The sequence below is a fragment of the Furipterus horrens genome, unplaced genomic scaffold, assembly GCF_987537825.1.
Source record: "Furipterus horrens unplaced genomic scaffold, mFurHor1.1.pri manual_scaffold_5, whole genome shotgun sequence".
Lineage (NCBI taxonomy): Eukaryota > Metazoa > Chordata > Mammalia > Chiroptera > Furipteridae > Furipterus > Furipterus horrens.
The window spans coordinates 116,602,001-116,619,570 of record NW_028327175.1 but is presented as its reverse complement, the minus strand read 5'-3'; the positions used below and the strand labels follow the sequence as shown (position 1 = coordinate 116,619,570).

General features: G+C 43.0%; 1 protein-coding gene across 1 annotated transcript; it reads right to left on the bottom strand.

The window, feature by feature from the left end:
* Positions 1-2,165: 2,165 nt before the first annotated feature.
* Positions 2,166-17,204, bottom strand: MEFV (MEFV innate immunity regulator, pyrin). The gene is given in 13 exon segments (XM_090279363.1): positions 2,166-2,176; positions 2,296-2,411; positions 4,198-4,220; positions 4,605-4,835; positions 7,380-7,475; positions 7,902-8,151; positions 8,153-8,273; positions 9,855-10,126; positions 10,128-10,424; positions 10,426-10,672; positions 16,855-17,046; positions 17,049-17,096; positions 17,099-17,204. Coding segments are annotated over 13 exon segments (1,935 nt in total). The 5' UTR covers positions 17,130-17,204.
* Between the last annotated feature and the right edge of the window lie 366 nt (positions 17,205-17,570).

Sequence of the window (17,570 nt, the reverse complement as noted above, 5' to 3'; positions counted from 1 at the left end):
TGCAGGGACAAATCAGCCATTACCTGTGCCTGGTGTGGGGACAAGTGGTAGGAACTACAAAGTGATCTGCATTCGATAGCTGCCTGTTGCTGGACTTGGAGGCACCTGAGAGAGGCTATGGTGCAAACCAAGGTCCACTGCCACTCGTCTTGGGGCCATTTAGCAAGATAAAGAGGGCATAGTAAGGCCAGCTTCTGCTTGTTTGGGTTTGTGGACCTCTTAGAGATTTTAGGAAAGTTGGCAGCATGAACCAAGACTAGCAGCTTGTGAGAAACAACCCTGAAAGAGGTTTGGGTTTGTATGTGAGTTCGGTCGGATGGGTTTCAGGGAATTAGAGTGGGGTGAGTTTGATGGAGACTCAGATTTGGTACCAGTGTGCTCCTGCTGGCTGTGTGGGGAGACGGCTCAACAAAGGAACAAACTTGCCAGCAGTATAGTCCCAGAGAGAGCTGCTCCTCCAGTCCTCGTCCTGAAGCTAGACAATTCAGTTTTACCCTGTCTCTCCTCGGCACTTTTTGAGCTGCTGCCCCTGAGCTGGAGTTGGAGCAAGTGAGTATGTCAGTGAGTAAGTCTGTGCACAAGCCCTGGAAGAGGGACACCTCAGACAGTGGCAGTCCTCCATGTCACCCAGACAGAGGCCCACTGAGTTTCATAGTCAGATGTTTTGGATAATTTTTTTCCTGGTACTGGTAGTCTGGGGTGGGGAACCTGGTGAAGGGCCTGTTTTGCATCTTTGCCCCTCTTACCAACCTTGGTGTGGCTTCTTTTTTATATCCTCAGTTTAGGAGTTTCACTCAGCTAGTTTTCAGATGGCTTTCAAGGGTGGTTGTTCTATACCTTAGTTGTAAAAATAAATAAAATAAAATCTTAAAAAATAATAAAATTAAAAACCACTAGACCAGGAAAATTTCATCTTACAGATACAAATGTTTAGTACCTAAAATATTTATGAAGAACATACTACCAACAAAAAATTTAATATCTAGATTCTAGAAGTAAATAGTCAAAGGAACTCTATCATTTCTACAGAGTGAAGCAAAAAGTAGAAATTCACTTGGAAAAACTCATTGCCTCAATAAATGGTAATAAAATAAAACACAGGTAAAACCCCATTATATCTCTATTAAATCAGAAAAAAAGGTCAAACATTGCTTTGGGCATGAAACATTTAAAAATCTTTCTGGAGGATCGTATGCCCACTGTAGCAACTGTTATCAAAGAGTTCACATTCTAGAACCATTTTAGTGGGGAAAATAAGTGTATGGGAAGGTGGTGGAAAATATACACCAAGCTGATTGTGAAAAGGGAAGGAATAATGGAGAGTAACAAGTGACCAACCATAAGGAACATCTAAGCAAATAGGGCACATGAACTGTGTCAGCATGTGGATTATTCACATAGAACAAAACACCACGAAGACAGCAAAGCATGTGTTTTGTGCTCTTGTCACAACCATGAAGAACTGGAGTGTAATTTAGGCTTTAGTGTGAAGACATGGAAAACAAGGAGTTGGGATAGGAAGAATATGGAGTTTAATCTTCATCTGATTATTTTTTTCTTACATCCTTTCTCTTTACATCTTTAAATGGGGGATGATAGAGGAGACATTTGTGAAATAGAGCACCTAATATTTCACAGGACCACAGATTTTCAGATACAGATCAGGACAGAATAATTGTACCCTTGGAATATATGTCAAATGTTTTCCCACCAAAGTAGCCCCATCTCTTCATGGTGTTCAGTAGGGATGTGGAATCTCACAGTGATCAACTGAATAACAACAAATGGAATTATGATCAAATTTTCTAATCAATGTATCAGGCCCAGCCAGTACTCTTTTAAGACCCATAGTTCATTAATCCAGGTACAAAAAATTTTTATAGCAAGCCACTCTGCTTTTTTTTTTTCCTAGAATTCCCAAGTCCTCAAGACTGGGGAGAATAAAATGGGGGCTCATGTCCTTGCCATGGGGTCTTGAGGGAAAATGAGGGTGGGATCTCTGTCTCAGGATCATCTTAGAGTGCTAATACATACAAGGGTTTATTGAGCAATAGCCACGTACTTCCTACTCTGAAAAAAAACTTGGAATGTCATCGTGACATGTTTCATTTTTTTACCCTTGGTTTATCATTACTTGAGTACCTAGCTAGAGTTAAGTTCTCCAGCTAGGGGGAGGCTGAAGGCAGAGTCAGAAAGCCATGAGAGGTGGAGAAGAGATGCCCAGGGGCTCCGGGCTACATCCATCTCAGGGAAGAAATGAGCAGGCACTTCCTAAATTCCCTCAAGCCTACCTACCTGAGAAATGCTTTATGCTCTTCTCCACAAACTCTGATTTCTAGTGGAGCAGGTAGATCTTGTCTTTTACCTCTAGAGGGGTGGTCCACGGCTTAGGGACAGTCACCATCTTGACTCTAGAAAGAAAAGACTGTTGTCCAGAGGGGGCTGGAGCATGGTAGTGGTCAAAGCTCCCATAAAGTGGAAGGGCTGTGCAACCTCCACAGGGTACACCCAGCCCAGCGTGGGCTTCACAAAGAAAGCCCTCCCTGGACTTCAAGTTCTAAACACTGGTCTTCAACTTTGGCCATGGATTTGCATCGCTTGGGAAGTTTTAAAAACCACTGATATTAACTCCACAATGAGTTTTAATAATGGTCTTAAAATGCTTCTGATATTGAAATGCTCAGCCCAGAGTTATCTATGTCAAATTAATTAACTTCCCTAGTCTTTTTCTTTCTATCGCAATAAAATGAAAATAGATGAGAAAAACACAATGAAATACTAATTCACACCAATTAGGATGGCTATTGTTAAGAAAAAATAGCCCTGGCCATGTAGTTCAGTTGATTAGAGCATCATCCCAATACCCCAAGGTTGTGGGTTCAATCCCCAGTCAGGGCACATACAAGTATCAACCAATGAATGCATAAATCAGTGGAACAGTGAACTGATATTTCTCTTTCTCTCTTTCCTTTCTCTAAAATCCGTCATTAAATAAAAATTTTAAAAAGAAGTGTAATCTAGGATGTAGAGAGATTTGGACCCTTATGCATTGCCGGTGGGAATGTAAAATGGTGCAGACACTGTGGGAAATATTATGGTGGATCCTCAAAAAACTAAACATATAATTAGCACATGATAGAAAAATTCCACTTCTGGGTATATCCCAAAAGAGTTGAAAGCAGAGACTCAAACAGATATATCTATACCAATATCCATAGCAACATTATTCACAATAGCCAAAAGGTGGAAGCAATCTAATTGTCCATTAATGGAAGGATGGATAAACAAAATTTGGTGTATACATACAATGGAATATTCCATGTGTACATACATGGAATTCTGACATGCTACATCATGGATGAACCTTGAAGACGTTATGCTAAATGAAATAAGTCAAACACTAAAGTACAAATATTTTATGATTCCACTTATATGAGGTAGTTAAGAGTAGTCAAGTTCACAAAGACAGAAAGTAGAGTGGTGGTTGCCAGGAGTTTGGGGTGGGAGAATGAGAGTTGTTTAATGGTATGGAATTTCCATTTGGGAAGATGAAAAAGTTCTGGAGATGGATGGTGGTGATGATTGCATAATAATGGGAATATACTTAATGCCACTGAGCGTACATTTAAAAAATGGTTAAAATGGTACATTTTGTTATGTGTATTTTACTACTCCCCCCCCCCCAAAAAAAGACTTAAAAACTGATTCCTGGGTTGCATTCCTGAAGATTCAGCTTTAATTCATTTGCCAGTACCTGGAGGTCAGGATTTTGTAAAGCTCCTGGGGTGATTGTAATGTCCAGCCTCCTCTCTCTGGTACCCTCCCCTGCCTGCTGGGCTTAGGAGCTCTACTCCTGGAAAGTGGTTCCCTCCTTGAGTCCACAAGCACTCTGCAGGAACAGTTTTAATGAGGTGAATTGCATAGGACACAATCTGTTAGGGAGGTTTCTTAGGAAGCCACCATCAGCATGGCAGGCTGTGTTCATTCTCTCCAGTCTTCAAGCCCATGTTCTCCCTTGTGATCACACTCCTGTTTTCCCTACACAAATCCAGAAAGACCTTAGGTAGCTGTAGGAAATGGAAGGAGCCTGGGGAGGAGACCCAATTCCAGGATTGGGAATATCTCCGTTCTAGGACTGCCTCTCCAAATACTTCCTTCAGGACACCCAGTGGATCACCATGGGAACCCTCTTGATACCTATGCAGGGTGACTCCAATGTCCTAGGAGAGAAAAGAGGGAAGTTCTCCACTACTAGTCTCTTCCTGACCCTAGAGCATCAGCAAAACTGGGGCACCTCTCCCAATTCTAATTCTAATTCCCCGAGGTGGCAGCCCAGCTGTGACCTGCAACATAACTGCACCCAACCCCTACTGGTCTCTTCTGGGAGATGCCTGGAGATCCCCTGGATTCTGAGCCACTCTGAGCTCTTAATAGCTTATCAAATGGGTCTGGACACAAGAGGCATTGCAGGTCACCAAGACCAAGTCTCACCCTTGGCCCCAAGGGCTTCACTCACTGGCTTGGGCAGAGCTGTCATTGCTGGGAGCCCATGTCATCCTACTGGGCACAGTGGGAAGGGCAAGGCCAGGTCTAGTCATACTCACCTGAATAAGCTTTCATTATGGCTGGCACTGCTTGGCCTCCAGCTCCTCTATCAGCTCGTTGAGAAGGGCAATGTCCCTGGACACTTGGGTGTCATATGTCTCCCTGACCTGGCCAATGATCTGGCCCAGCTCCTCCAGCCAGGCCACAAAGAGCTGTTCTTGTTGCTTCAGAAACTGGCAAAATTCCTCCAACTGGTACCTGGCTCTCTGCTTCTGGATTTCAGTTTGTTTCTGAGAACAAGGGACAGGGAGGTATAAGGGTCTATTCAGTAGGGTGGATGTGACCAGGGAATCCTCAGAAGCCCACCTCCCAGAGGTGGATAAGAGGAAGGCTCCCTCAGCCTCTTAGACGCCTGCATTCCAGAGCAGGAGGCAAAATGAGCCAGAACCTTTCACAACAGACTGAGGGTGAAAGGGACTGGCTCTTGGAAAAGCCCTAAAACCTGTTAGAGGTTAAATTGTGTCCCCTCTAAAATTCATATGTTTAATTTCTAACCCCTAGTACCTGAGAATACAATCTTATCTGGAAGCAGGATTCTTGTGGATGTAATTAGTTAAGATGAGGTCATACTGGAGTGGGGAAATTTGGACACAGACACAAACAAGGAGAACACCATGTGAAAGACACAGAGAATACAGACATCAACAAGCTGAGAAAGGCCTGGAACATGTTCTTCCCTCAGGGCCCTCAGAAGGAACCAACCCTGCCAAGACCTTGATTTCAGACCTCTAGCCTCCAGAACTGCAAGAGAATAAAATTCTGTGGTTTAAACCACCCAGTTAGTAGTATTTTGTTACAGCAGCCACAGAACACTAAGATACCTGTTGTCACCTTCTTCCTTCCTTGAAAGCTAGTGTGAGGATGGCATATACTTGGGGTCATAAATGGACAAGATTATGACCACCAAGCTCTCCACAAGGGGAAGTTCTCTCCACTTCCTGTCCCCTGCCCCAAGTGATGACATGCAGAAGGTTCTCCATATGGCTCTGGATAGGGTAGTCAGTCCATTTATTTGATTGTAATAAACTTGGCCTCCACTCCCATTGCACACTGGTCAACCAGTAGCTCTATTGCCTTGTTTCTCATCAGCACTAGGAAGCTTCTGTGGAGAGGTGACGCGGCTCTAAAGCACCTTTTTCTTCTGTCAGCAAGGGTGAGGGCCCTTCAGATCCACCAAGACTGGACTTAAGAAGTCTCATCATTTTTGGCTAAAAAGGACAGTATCATAGTTCTTTTGAACCAAAAATACCTCCTCACCTTTTGATGTTATTGATGGCAGTAACATTGACTTTTTTTTTTTTTAAAGGACAAGTCAGTTGTCTTGTTTAATGGCCTATATTCTAAAATTGTTTGATAATTTTGCTCATGATTAAATTCAGGCTAAGCATTGTGGGCCAGAGTACCACATATTTAATGCTGTGGTCTTCCTAACACATCTCATGGGGAGGCAAAGAATGTCCAGTTTGTCCATCAACATTATTGCCATACTAGATTGGTCACTTGATTACGGAGGTGTCTACCAGATCTCTCCACTATAAATATACATTATTTCCTGTATAGTTATTAAGTAATTTGGGGAGTGTACTTTGAGAGTGTGTAAAATATCCTGTACTCTAATGATCTTCTAAAAATTTTAGCATTCATTGATGATTCTTGTTGGTGTCAATTGTTATATTGGTGGTTGTATAATGAAAATTTCCAATTCAATTATTAGTCTATACTTGTTTTAGCTGGCATGATGCTATAAAGAAGAACTGTCCCTTCCCCTTACCTATGATTAAAAAAATTTTTTTTGTTATTGAAAGAAGAAGTTCTGAAAATAGTATCTCGTTTCCATGGGGGCCCATGTCACTGTGATGTATTTGCCTGTTTCCCATTGCAATGTGATGGGTCTCACCAGAAATTTGGAACCCAGAGGAGGAGATGGGATCTATCCAACAGAAATGCATCAGATAAGTCAAGGCTCTCTATGGCAGTGCCTTCACTTGCAGGTAAAATGGAAGCAATTTACACATCCAAGAGGCTGCACACCAGCTCCACAGAGGAAGGCCAATAATTTGTGGCATCGCAAAACCATGATTTTAAAGAAAATATGTACTTTAACCATTTGAATTAAAAAAATCAATATGGTTTTGAAAAAAATAAAATGGACAACAATAGCCCTGGCTGGTGTGGCTCAGTGGATTGAGTGCTGGCCTGCAAACCAAAAGGTTGCTGGTTTGATTCCCAATCAGGGCACATGCCTGGGTTGTGGGCCAGTTTGTGTGGCATGTGGGAGGCAACTGATAGATGTTTCTTTTGCACATTGGTGTTTCTCTCTCTCTCTCTTTCTCCCTCCCTTACACACTCTCTAAAAATACATAAATAAAATCTTTTTTAAAAATGGACAACAGCAATGGTGAAAGCAATAATGAAGAGTATCCAAAGTTGAAAAGTCTCCTTCATTTCCCTCAATCCCATCCCTCAGCCACAACCACTGGCATTAGTTTCTCTAAACCATTTTATGGTGAGTTTGAGAAAGTGCAACAGCATCCTTGAAGATGCCCCACCCTGTGGTGGTCTGTCCCCCTCTGCGAGGACAAGCTCATCCTTGGATACCTGTTACCTCCCTGCCCCCTGCCCCACAAGAGCAGGTAATTCTAAATATATGGTCAGCTTTGCTTCCGTATGAACCAGAACAAAACCTTGGAGACCTCTGTTTATGCTCCATTCCCTCCCTCCTTCTGCAAGGGTGAACCCAGGTAAAGACGGCCATAGAACACCCTTGGCCTTACCAGGTAGTTCACTGTGTTATTATCCCCCTGAGATCTTTGCTCCTCTCCAGAGTTTCTCCGCTCCTTCAGATGCTCCAGCTGCTTTTGAATTTGCTCCTGGACAAAGAGCAGTTATTGAAGCTTAAGCTTGTCTCCTGCTATGTTTAATTGGTGCCAGATCTAGAGGGGAAAGTCTGCTGAGGAATAAAGCTGAGGGTGCTGCAGCCACGAGCAAATGGAGGAGTGCCCAGGAAAGAGAATGAATCCATCACACCAAGGGAAGCAGAACCAATAAAAAGGGAAATTCCTAATGACCTGTGAGCACCTGGATTCAGCTGTACCTGAAGTGAGGCCCTTTGACCTCTGAGCTATAGGAAGTGGTAAATTCTCTCTTTGTTGTCCTGGTTTGTATTGTGTTTTTGCCATTTACAGCTCAAGAATGGTGACTAATGCACCAATCTCCGAGTGTTATTGGGAAAATGAAGGAAGCCCCCATGTGTCCAAGTGCTCAGCAGAGAAGGGCCCCTAAGCAGGAAGTCCTACCTTGTATTCCAGGGCAGCTTCCTCAATGGGGCACATTCAGTGGCCTCGGTGCTCCTGACTCAGGCTGCAGATGAGGCAGAGAGATTCCCTGTCATCCTCGCAGAGCAACTGGACCTGCTTCATGTGACGCTCATGTTGTGGCAGGGGCTTGGGGCTCAGGCTGTCCGTCTGAAGGCCCTCCTGCTACTCAAGGATTCCAGAGCTCTTCTTAGGGAATGAGGCCTGGCACCTGGGGCAGCTGGGCAAGCAACAAGGTCTTGGAATCCCTAGAAGCAATGGAGCAGCTGCAGGAATCATGCACACAAATGCCACCAACTCGGTCTCCTTCCTGGGCACGGCAAAGGGGACACACAGCCTCATCCTGAGGTCTCCCTAGGGACATGGCAGTGGAAAAATCTCCTGAGTGATAAACCCAAGATGTTACAAAAGGGTGATGTAAAAGCACAGCAGAGAAAGAGCCCGTGCCTAGAACACATGAGCTCTCTTCCTAGCTTGTCCTCTGATTTCCCTCCAGCAAGGCAACAGACAAGTCCCTGGTACTGAGCACTATGGGCTAGATATCACGACAGTCCTGAGATCTGGGATTCTTGGGTACTTATCCTAAAGAAAGGCCTTTTGCTGTAAATTTTATGCTCCCCCCACCATCCCCCACACACTGATCAAGCAGGTGATATAAAGACTGCAAGACATTTTGACCAGTGTTTGCTTTTCCACTTAAAACCAGCCAGGTTGCTCATGACTTGAGTAGGAACTCCTGGGGACACTGACTGGCTCATAGCCAGACCCCCCAGCTCTTAGCAGAGTCCCTGGAACATGGTAAACCTTTGGGAGGTGTGTGTTGAATGAAGAAATAAATGGATCACTTTTCACACCCAGGTTCAGGAAGCACTAAATGAAAGTAAAGAAGGGGACTTGATAAGGCTAAAGGGTATAACCCACCATGATGACATGCAGCTATGATTAGCTCTGCCCTAAGATTATAGCCAGCTTCACAAAGCAAAAATGACAGGAGCTCCAAGAAGAAAGAGAAACATACTCAAACCATTAATGCCCTCCCAACCCTCCTCTCACAGGGTCCCAGAAATTTAGATAATATCTGTAAGTGAGACTGCAAGAGACCCCATAATAACCATTCTCCCCTCCTTCCCTTGTGGTAGAATTGATTGCTGTCCCTATGGCTGCTTCCCCCCATGGAACCCCTTCCACCAAATAAAACTACATTTCTCAACTTCCTTTGCAGTTTGTGGCCATTTGACTACATTGTGGCTAAAGGGATGTAAATGGAAGTTCATGACCAGCTTCTAGAAACTTCTGGAAACCTTTCCTAAGTGGTACTATTCTCCTTTATCTCTCTATCTTGCTTCCTGGAATGAGGATGCCACCATTTGAGACCATAGTTTGAAAGCAAATTCGATGAAGAAAAAAGCAGCAGGAACCTGGGTTCCTGCCCACATCTGCAGTGGACCACCAGTGTATCATTTATTTGAAAGAGGATCAAACTTCTGTTTTGTTTCAGTTGCTGTTATTATGGTGCTTCTGTCACTCAAAACTCAAGATAATTCTAATTTCTGCCTCCTTAGTATAAAGGAGACCTAGGGTTTTGGCCAATAGCTTTCTTTCTTTAGAGGCAAATGGCCGTTTCTGAGCCCCATGACATATGGCCATAGGATTATTGAGAGAAGAGGATATTTTTTACCCAGTCTTTCCCAGGATTTCAGAGTGAGAAGCAACTAACTGAAATTTAAGGCAATATTTTGTAAAGATATGCATATATAGATTTTTTTCAGGATTCACAGCCTCCAACATATTCTCAAAGAGTTGGGGACATCGGGGGGCACCCAGAGATCCAGTAACAAATACAGTGGGGATGAAAGATGGTTTGTGGAGAAATGCCTGCACAGGTTACCATTCCTAAGGATACCAGGTCTTCTACATTCTGGGGTCCTTTCTTACCTGAAGATGGGGGGACTTCTGGATTTGAAAGCTCATGGAACATACTGCTTAACACCTCCCTAAAAGTCCCAATGGTCTCTGGACCCTCTTTTTAATTTTTCTGTGAAGGTGCTGTGGGTTCTGGATGCTCCCAGGTCTTTTCCTTTCCAGCCAATGATACATTGGAAAGTATTTTCCTGGGTGCTTCCCCATCCAGGATCACAGAATGTTCTAGATCTCTGGAACCTTTCTCCAGAGCTAGCGTAGCCCCTATATTCAGAGTGGCCACTTTGGGTAGCTACTGAATCCGGATTCTCACTTCTCATTTTCTCTTGAGGCAGAAGAGTTTCTGGATTGGGCTGTTCTTTCTCTCCTGAAGAAATGGTAAATTCAATACTTTTGTGTTGATTCTTTTTTGAAGGCACACGTGCTTCAGATATCTTGCATTCTTTCCTTCCTGGGGACCTAGCAGACAACCCACTGGAGAGTCCTTGGAGTCTTCCTGCAGAGCTGGCCTTCCTGCATAGCCCGACACTTGAATTGCTCCCCTTCTTCCCTTGTGGCTTGCCTGGGAATGGACTTCTGGAAGAGAGTCACACCCCTGGCCCCTGGCTTGCCCTGAACATTCAGGCTCTCTGAGCCCTTCTTATCTCTTTGTTTTCCTTGAGGCTTCTTCTGGGGCACCTTTCCAGCCTCAGGCTGGCTGACTGCCCCATCACCACTTTGCTGCTGCCTGACACCTTACAAGCCATCTAGTATCTTCTGGTTCTTGAGCTTATTCTCCACAGACGAACAAGACATTGCCGAACAGCAAGTGCCACTTTCTTGTATCAGATATTCTGAGAGACAAGAAGAGGCAAAGGCATGAAAATGTGGGGGGCTCAGGACCAAGGGCTGGGGGAACAGAGAGGAGAGAGAATTCCTTCAGAAATTAGAAAAGTTCCAAACATTCTAGACAAAGCAGTCACTTAGCATTAAGTAAAAAACATACTATTTGCCATATATATTTCAAATAGTGCTTTCAAATGTTTTAGGCAAGAGAACTTATTTCCAATATGAGAATCCCCAAAACAGAATTCTTCATACATAAAATAAATAAAATCTCACTTTTTGGTATAAATTTGTGTGTGATTATGAAATCAATCAATAAAGAATTCACTTATAAAATCAATCAATGAATAATTAACAGGTGTAAACTAGACTTTTGGTGGTGAGAATGCTGTACTGCATACAGATATTGAATTATAATGTACACTTGAAACATATAATATTATCAACCAATGTTATTTCAGTTAAAAATAAATAAATTTCTCAGAAGACAAAACTCAATTACAATAGTAAGCAAGGGGAAGAATAGCTGTGTACAGAATGGCAAAATAGTGGTAATCATTGAAGTAGGTGATGGATACAAAGAGGCTGCATCATAGTACCCTCTACCCCTGAGTATGTTTGAAAATTCTATTTAAAGGTTTTAAAGGAAAAAAAGGAAATCTTTCATACAGAAAAGAACAGCTAGAATATGCCCCTGTGGCCCTGGCAGGTGTGGCTCAGTGGATTGAGCACTGGCCTGTGAACCAAAGGGTCGCCAGTTTAATTTCCAGTCAGGGCACATGCCTGGGTTTCGGGCCAGGTCCCCATTTGGGGGTGCACAACCCCACACTGATGTTTCTCTTCCTCTATTTCTTCCTCCATTCCCCTCTCTCTAAAAAGAAAATAAATAAAATACTTTTTCAAAAAGAATGTGTACCTGTAGATCTTGATATAAGATACAGTAGAAAAAGAAAATCTCTCCTGAAGATTTGTATACACAAGTGCTCTTTTAGGCCTCAGCTCAAATTCACATTATTCGCGTAGTCCAAAAAAACCTCAAGAGAGTAATTTCATATGAAGAGCATGCTAGGTGGCATTTCCTCCAGACAATTAGAGTGAGCAGAATTTCCACATGTTGTATGATATATTGGAAAGTTGTTAAGAGAGTAAATCCTAAGAGTTTCCATTTACTAGTTGAGAAGATGGGTGTTAGCTGAACCTATATGGTAATCATTTCATAATATATGTAAATAAAACCATCATGCTGTATCCCTTTAACTTATACAGTAATATGTCAATTGCTTCTCAATAAAACTTGAAAAAAAACTAAGGTGTTTGGCATAAAAATTTGAAATCAGGTTATGAAGAACAGTTAAAACTTAAGAAAGTAATTTATTTCTGTTTTTCCCTTTGGTTTCATGAGTTGAAGAAAATCCAAACTCACACAGATAAGTGAGTATAAATGACAATTAAAACAAAATAGCTTGCCTTGAAATTTCAGGATACCATTTAATAAAACAGAAATGACAGGAAAGGTTTAGTTCCAAGATATACATAAAAAGGAGTTCAAGTACAGCATGACCTATCACACTGGTTGCCTTAAGTATTTTAAAATTTGGCTACTAATATATTTTAATAGGAATTTGTTAGTTCTTTTAATTTAAAAAATTTAATAAAATTTGAATCAAGTATTTGCTAATATTCTAAATAATCCCTGAAATTTCACCCTGGGATATAATTTGAAAACTACTACTCTAATAAAGAAATGAAGATAATCTGTAATTAGCACCTTAATATTTGGTTTGAGGAAGCTCTTATTAAAATATTTTTTGGTCTTATTTTTATTTATTTTTTGTGTTATTTTTTAAATGTTTTATTGATTATGCTGTTACACTTGTTCCAATTTCTTTTCCCTCTTCTCCTTTCCACCCATTGAACCCCCCTCCAGTTGTCTGCCCCCCCAATCCATTCACATTGGTTGTGCATATAGTTCTTTTCAACATATTCCTGTCTACTCCACTCCCTCCTACTATGCTTAATTCCTGCAATATCTCCCTCCCTTCCCCCTCGCCACTGACCTCCCCCCAATATGTTCCCCATACCTATAGTTCTTTTCCCACTCTTGTTGCCTACTTAGTTTGCCTTTGTTTCAATTCCCTAGCTTCTGCTGTTGTAATACAGTTTTCACTTTAATGTTTATAGTTTTGATCCTCTTTCTTCTAAACAAGTTCCTTTAACATCTCATATAACAGTGGTTTGGATCTAATGAACTCCTTCAGTTGTACTTTGTCCTGGAAGCACTTTCTCTGCCTTTTTATTCTGAATGACAGCTTTGCTGGATAGAGTAATTGTGGCTGTAGGTTTTTGATTTTCATTACTTTGAATATTTCTTGCCAGTCCCTTCTTGCCTGCAGAGTCTCCTTTGAGAAATCAGCTGATAGTCTAATTTGAACCCCTTTGTACATGATTCTTTTCTTCTCGCTGCTTGTAAAATTCTCTCTTTATCTTTAATTTTTGACAATTTGATTATAATGTGTCTTGGAGTGGTTCTCCCTGGATCTAGTTTTTCTGGAACTCTCTGTGCTTCCTGGACCTGTGAGTCTATTTCCTTCCCCGTGTTAGGGAAGTTCTGCTTCATTATTTTTTCACATAAATTTTCAACTTCTAGTTCTTCTTCACCTTCTGGAAACCCTGTGATTTGAATGTCGGCCCTTTTTTATAGTTGTCTCAGAGATTTCTGAGCTTCTCCTCATTTTCCTCTCTTTTTGTTTCCTCTTTCTGCACTGGTTGACTGTTTGTTCCTTCCCTATGTCCCAATTTGATGATTTGATCCCTGGTTTTCCTTCCCTCGCCACTTGTTTTGTACGTTTTTTTGTTCATTTCAGCAGGACTAGCCTTCATTTTTTCCCCCGTCTTGAATAAGTCCCACTGTTATTTCTGTAAGCTGTCTTATAACTATAGCTCTGAACTGAGCCTCAGAAAGATTATCTATCTTTTCATCTGTTAACTCGTGTATTTGATTTCTGGTCACTTTCATAATTAGTATCTCTATCATTATCCCTGCCATCCTGACAGGTTTGTTTAATTTTCCTTCTTGGGCGGGGCTGTCACACCTCCTATGCTATAGGGAGCGGAGCCCTGTGCACTCGTCACAATCGGGTGACCCTTCTCACCACACTGTGGCCCTTTGTGTGGGGGTAGGGGTCCAAGATGGATTCCTGCCGTTCACTGTCTGCTGAGAGACCGGAAGCCTCCTCCTCCATCCCCATGCCCTCTGGGCCTCACAGCCTGAGGCAATGGGTGTCTGCGTTCCCCGGCGTTGGAATCGTGAACTTGCGGGTCTGGACTGCAGCTGGGGGTGCTCCCCTGGCGCTTCTTGATGCCCCTTCAATATGGGTGTCTGTGCTTACTGCTGTCCTGCCACTGTCACCACTGCTGCCACCGCCAACACAGCTTGATCTCTGCTCCAGGTTCGCCCCTCCTACCCGTCCGGATGAGCACCACTTGTTTATAACTTTATACATTGGACTTCTGGTTATTTCTGGTTTTGCAGTAGATGTATTCCTTCTTATTTGTGGAGGGAGATGGAGTGTGTCAGTCTAGGCCTCCATCTTGGCTGGAAGTATTAAAATTATTTTAAACTTGTTTAAAACACTTTGCTGTTGGCTTTGTAGGAAAACATAAGTTGTCAAAGCTGGTTTAAGAACTGGTGAGAATGCACAACTAATGGACATAATCTAAAAGGGGGGGACAACTGGAGGGAGGGGGGCCACCGGGTGGAGGGGAGAAGAGGGAAGGGAAATTGGCACAAATGTAATATTTTAATCAATAAAACACATTAAAAAAAAAAAAGAACTGGTGAGAAACTCTGAAGATGCTAATAATCAGATTTTAAAACATGAAAATGTAATTTAAGAAGTCTATTCATCAAATTAATCCAGATTTAGATTATAGTTGGTTTAGTTCTATCACTTGTTCAAAGAGTGGAGAATTTATATGTTATTTAAACTGTTCTACCACATAGAAACACATGAAAAGCATTTCTAATGTACTCTTAAAATGGAGAAATCTAAGAAAAATGTAAACACTATAGAATATTTAAAAAAACTGACCACATGTTAGCCACACCAAATCTTTATAAAGTCTTTAAAAGCAGAAATCAAATAGGCCACATAGTTTGATTACAATATAACAAAACTGGAAAGTACAGCAAAAGGATAGCAGAAGAACCAGAAGAAGAAGGAAGAGGAGAGAAGAGAAAGAGGAAGAAAAAGGAAGGGAGGGAGGGAGGGAAGGAAGAAAGAGAAAGAAGCAAAGAAAAAGGAGAAAGTCTTTTTGAAAATTTTAAAATGCCTTTGTAAAATGTGCTTAAGAAGAACTCAAAACTGAAATTAGATGGTTAACAATGAAAAAAATCACCTATAAACCCTGTTAATATGATCAGTTAGCAAGCCATTTTGCTCACCCAGATACTTGTCTGTGCACAGGTGTTAATCACAAATGATGTGAGGAATTCTGTGAGATCAGGCATCTAGCTCCTGCCTCTCCTGATCCTTCCTTGAGTCACAATTTCAGCTGCCCACTCCCCGCCACTGCCCGTTTTAAGCCATTGGGAACCTTAGCTTTACTAATCCAGCTCCAAAGACCAGAGCAGGGAAAGGGCCTTGTTTGGCAAAGTCACTAGTGTCACGGTAGACCTGGGATTCCTAGCCCGTATGTTAGAGTGCTCATTCTTGCACCTTCCACCCCACCTTAAGAACAGCTAACAACTTCTGGCCAAAATGGAGGCCTAGACTGACATGCTCCATCTCCCTGCGCAACTAAAAAGGAATACAACTACCATAAAACCAGAAATAACCTGAAGTTCCAGAAAATAAAGCTACATGGAAGTCCAACATATGAAGTTATAAAGAAGTGTTGCTCGTCTGGATGGGTAGGAGGGGCAAAGCTGGGGTGGAGAAGTCAAGCTCTGCTGGAAGCAGCAGCTGTGGTGATGGTGGTGGGACAGCAGTAGGCACAGACACCTGTATTTAAAAAGAGGTAAAGAACACCTGGAGAGCACCACCGGCTGCAAACCAGACCTGTCAGCTCGCAATCCCAATGCCAGGGAAGGCAGATTCCCATTGCCTTGGACTGTGAGGGCCAGAGCGGGTGGGGGTGGAGGAGGAGGCTCCCAGTCTCTCAGTGGAGACTGAACAGCAGGTATCCATCTTCAACCCCTACCCCATGCAAAACGCTACAGCGTGGTGAGAAAGGTCGCCTGGTTGTGATGAGTGCATGGGGCTCCGCCCCCTATAGCGTAGGAGGTGTGACAGCCCCGCCTAGGAAGCAAAGGTAAACAAAAAACTGTCAGGATGGCACAGATCATGATAGAGATCCCGGTAATGCAGCTGACCAGCCAGCAAATATCTAATTTAACGGATCAGCAGTTAGGAAATCTTTCCAAGGCACAGTTCAGAGCTTTGGTTATACGAATGCTTACAGACCTGACAGAAGATCTTAAACAAGATCAGGAAGGAACGAAGGCTAGTCCTGCTGAAATGAACGAAAACACATATGAAACAAGTGGTGAAGGAAAGAAAACCAGGGATCAAATCAACAAATCAGAACATAGGAAAGGAACAAACAGTCAACCAGAGCAGAAAGAGGAAATGAAAAGTGAGGAAAATGAGGAGAGGCTCAGAAACCTATGGGACAGCTATAAGCAGGCCAACATCTGAATCATGGGGTTGCCAGAAGGTGAAGAAATATGAAATGTTAAAGGGACTTGTTTAGGAGAAAGAGGATCAAAACTACGAACATTAAAATGAAAACTGTATCACAACAACCAACAACAGAATCTAGGGAATCGAAACAAAGGCAAACTAAGTCGGCAACAAGAGTGGGAAAAGAATTATAGGTATGGGGAACATTTTGTGGGGAGGTCAGTGGCGAGGAGGAAGTGGGGAAAGGGAGGGAGATGGCACAGGAATTAAGAAGCATAGTAGGAGGGAGTGGAGTAGATAGGAAGATGTTGAGAAGAACTATATGCACAACCAATGGGCATGGACTAAGGGGGGGTGGGGAAACTGGAGGGAGGGGCATCACTGGATGGAGGGAAACAGGGGGAAATGAAATTGGGACAACTGTAACAGTATAATCAATAAAGCATATAAAAAATAAATTTAAAAAAAGGACAGCTAGCAGAAGAGAGGACATGGGGTCTGCTTACCTGGGCCAATCACCCTGTGGAACTCCTCTGCCAAAAGGTTCTGATTGATGGCCCTCAGGACCTGCAGTGTCAGCCACATGGCACACTTCTCCCCGTAGTGGGTGAACATCAGAGTGGCCAGCTTCACTGGTCTGACTGTATGGAGCTGGCCTCGGGGTATCTGGGGATGCCCCTACTCCAACCTGGTGTTTGCAGCTTGTACTTGAATTTCTCAAAGTCATAGGGCACCAGCTCCTCCAGGAGTACAAAAAATGGTCACTAGGGATCTTGGTCATGGTGTCAACCAGGAAAGGCCAGAGCCAGCTGTCTGGCTTCTGGGAGGAGGAAAGGCCCTGTATCCTGAAGCCCAGGGGGTGAGTGAAAAACACTTGTGAAATAACGGAAAAGGCACAGGAAATGCTTTGTGCTTTGGTGGGAACTGAGACTATAAGAGGTCATTGGTGTTCTGTGTCCTCTTTCTCTCAGGTTCAGGTGCTTTTCCAGCTGGGAGGGCTCACTGCCTTGCCATACATGTGGTGCTGCAGTACCCCAGCTCTCATCTACAAGGGCTAGACTGTAGAGCCATGGGAAAGTCTGTGAGGGAAGGTCTGGGATTCGATTCCAGTCTCTTGATCCTTGGGTAGGCACTCAGAGGCTTCACTCTTTCCTACTTCCAGGTTTGGGGTGGGAACAGAGTCCGTGGTCCCATGCTGGAGAGGACCATGATGAGGGTCAGC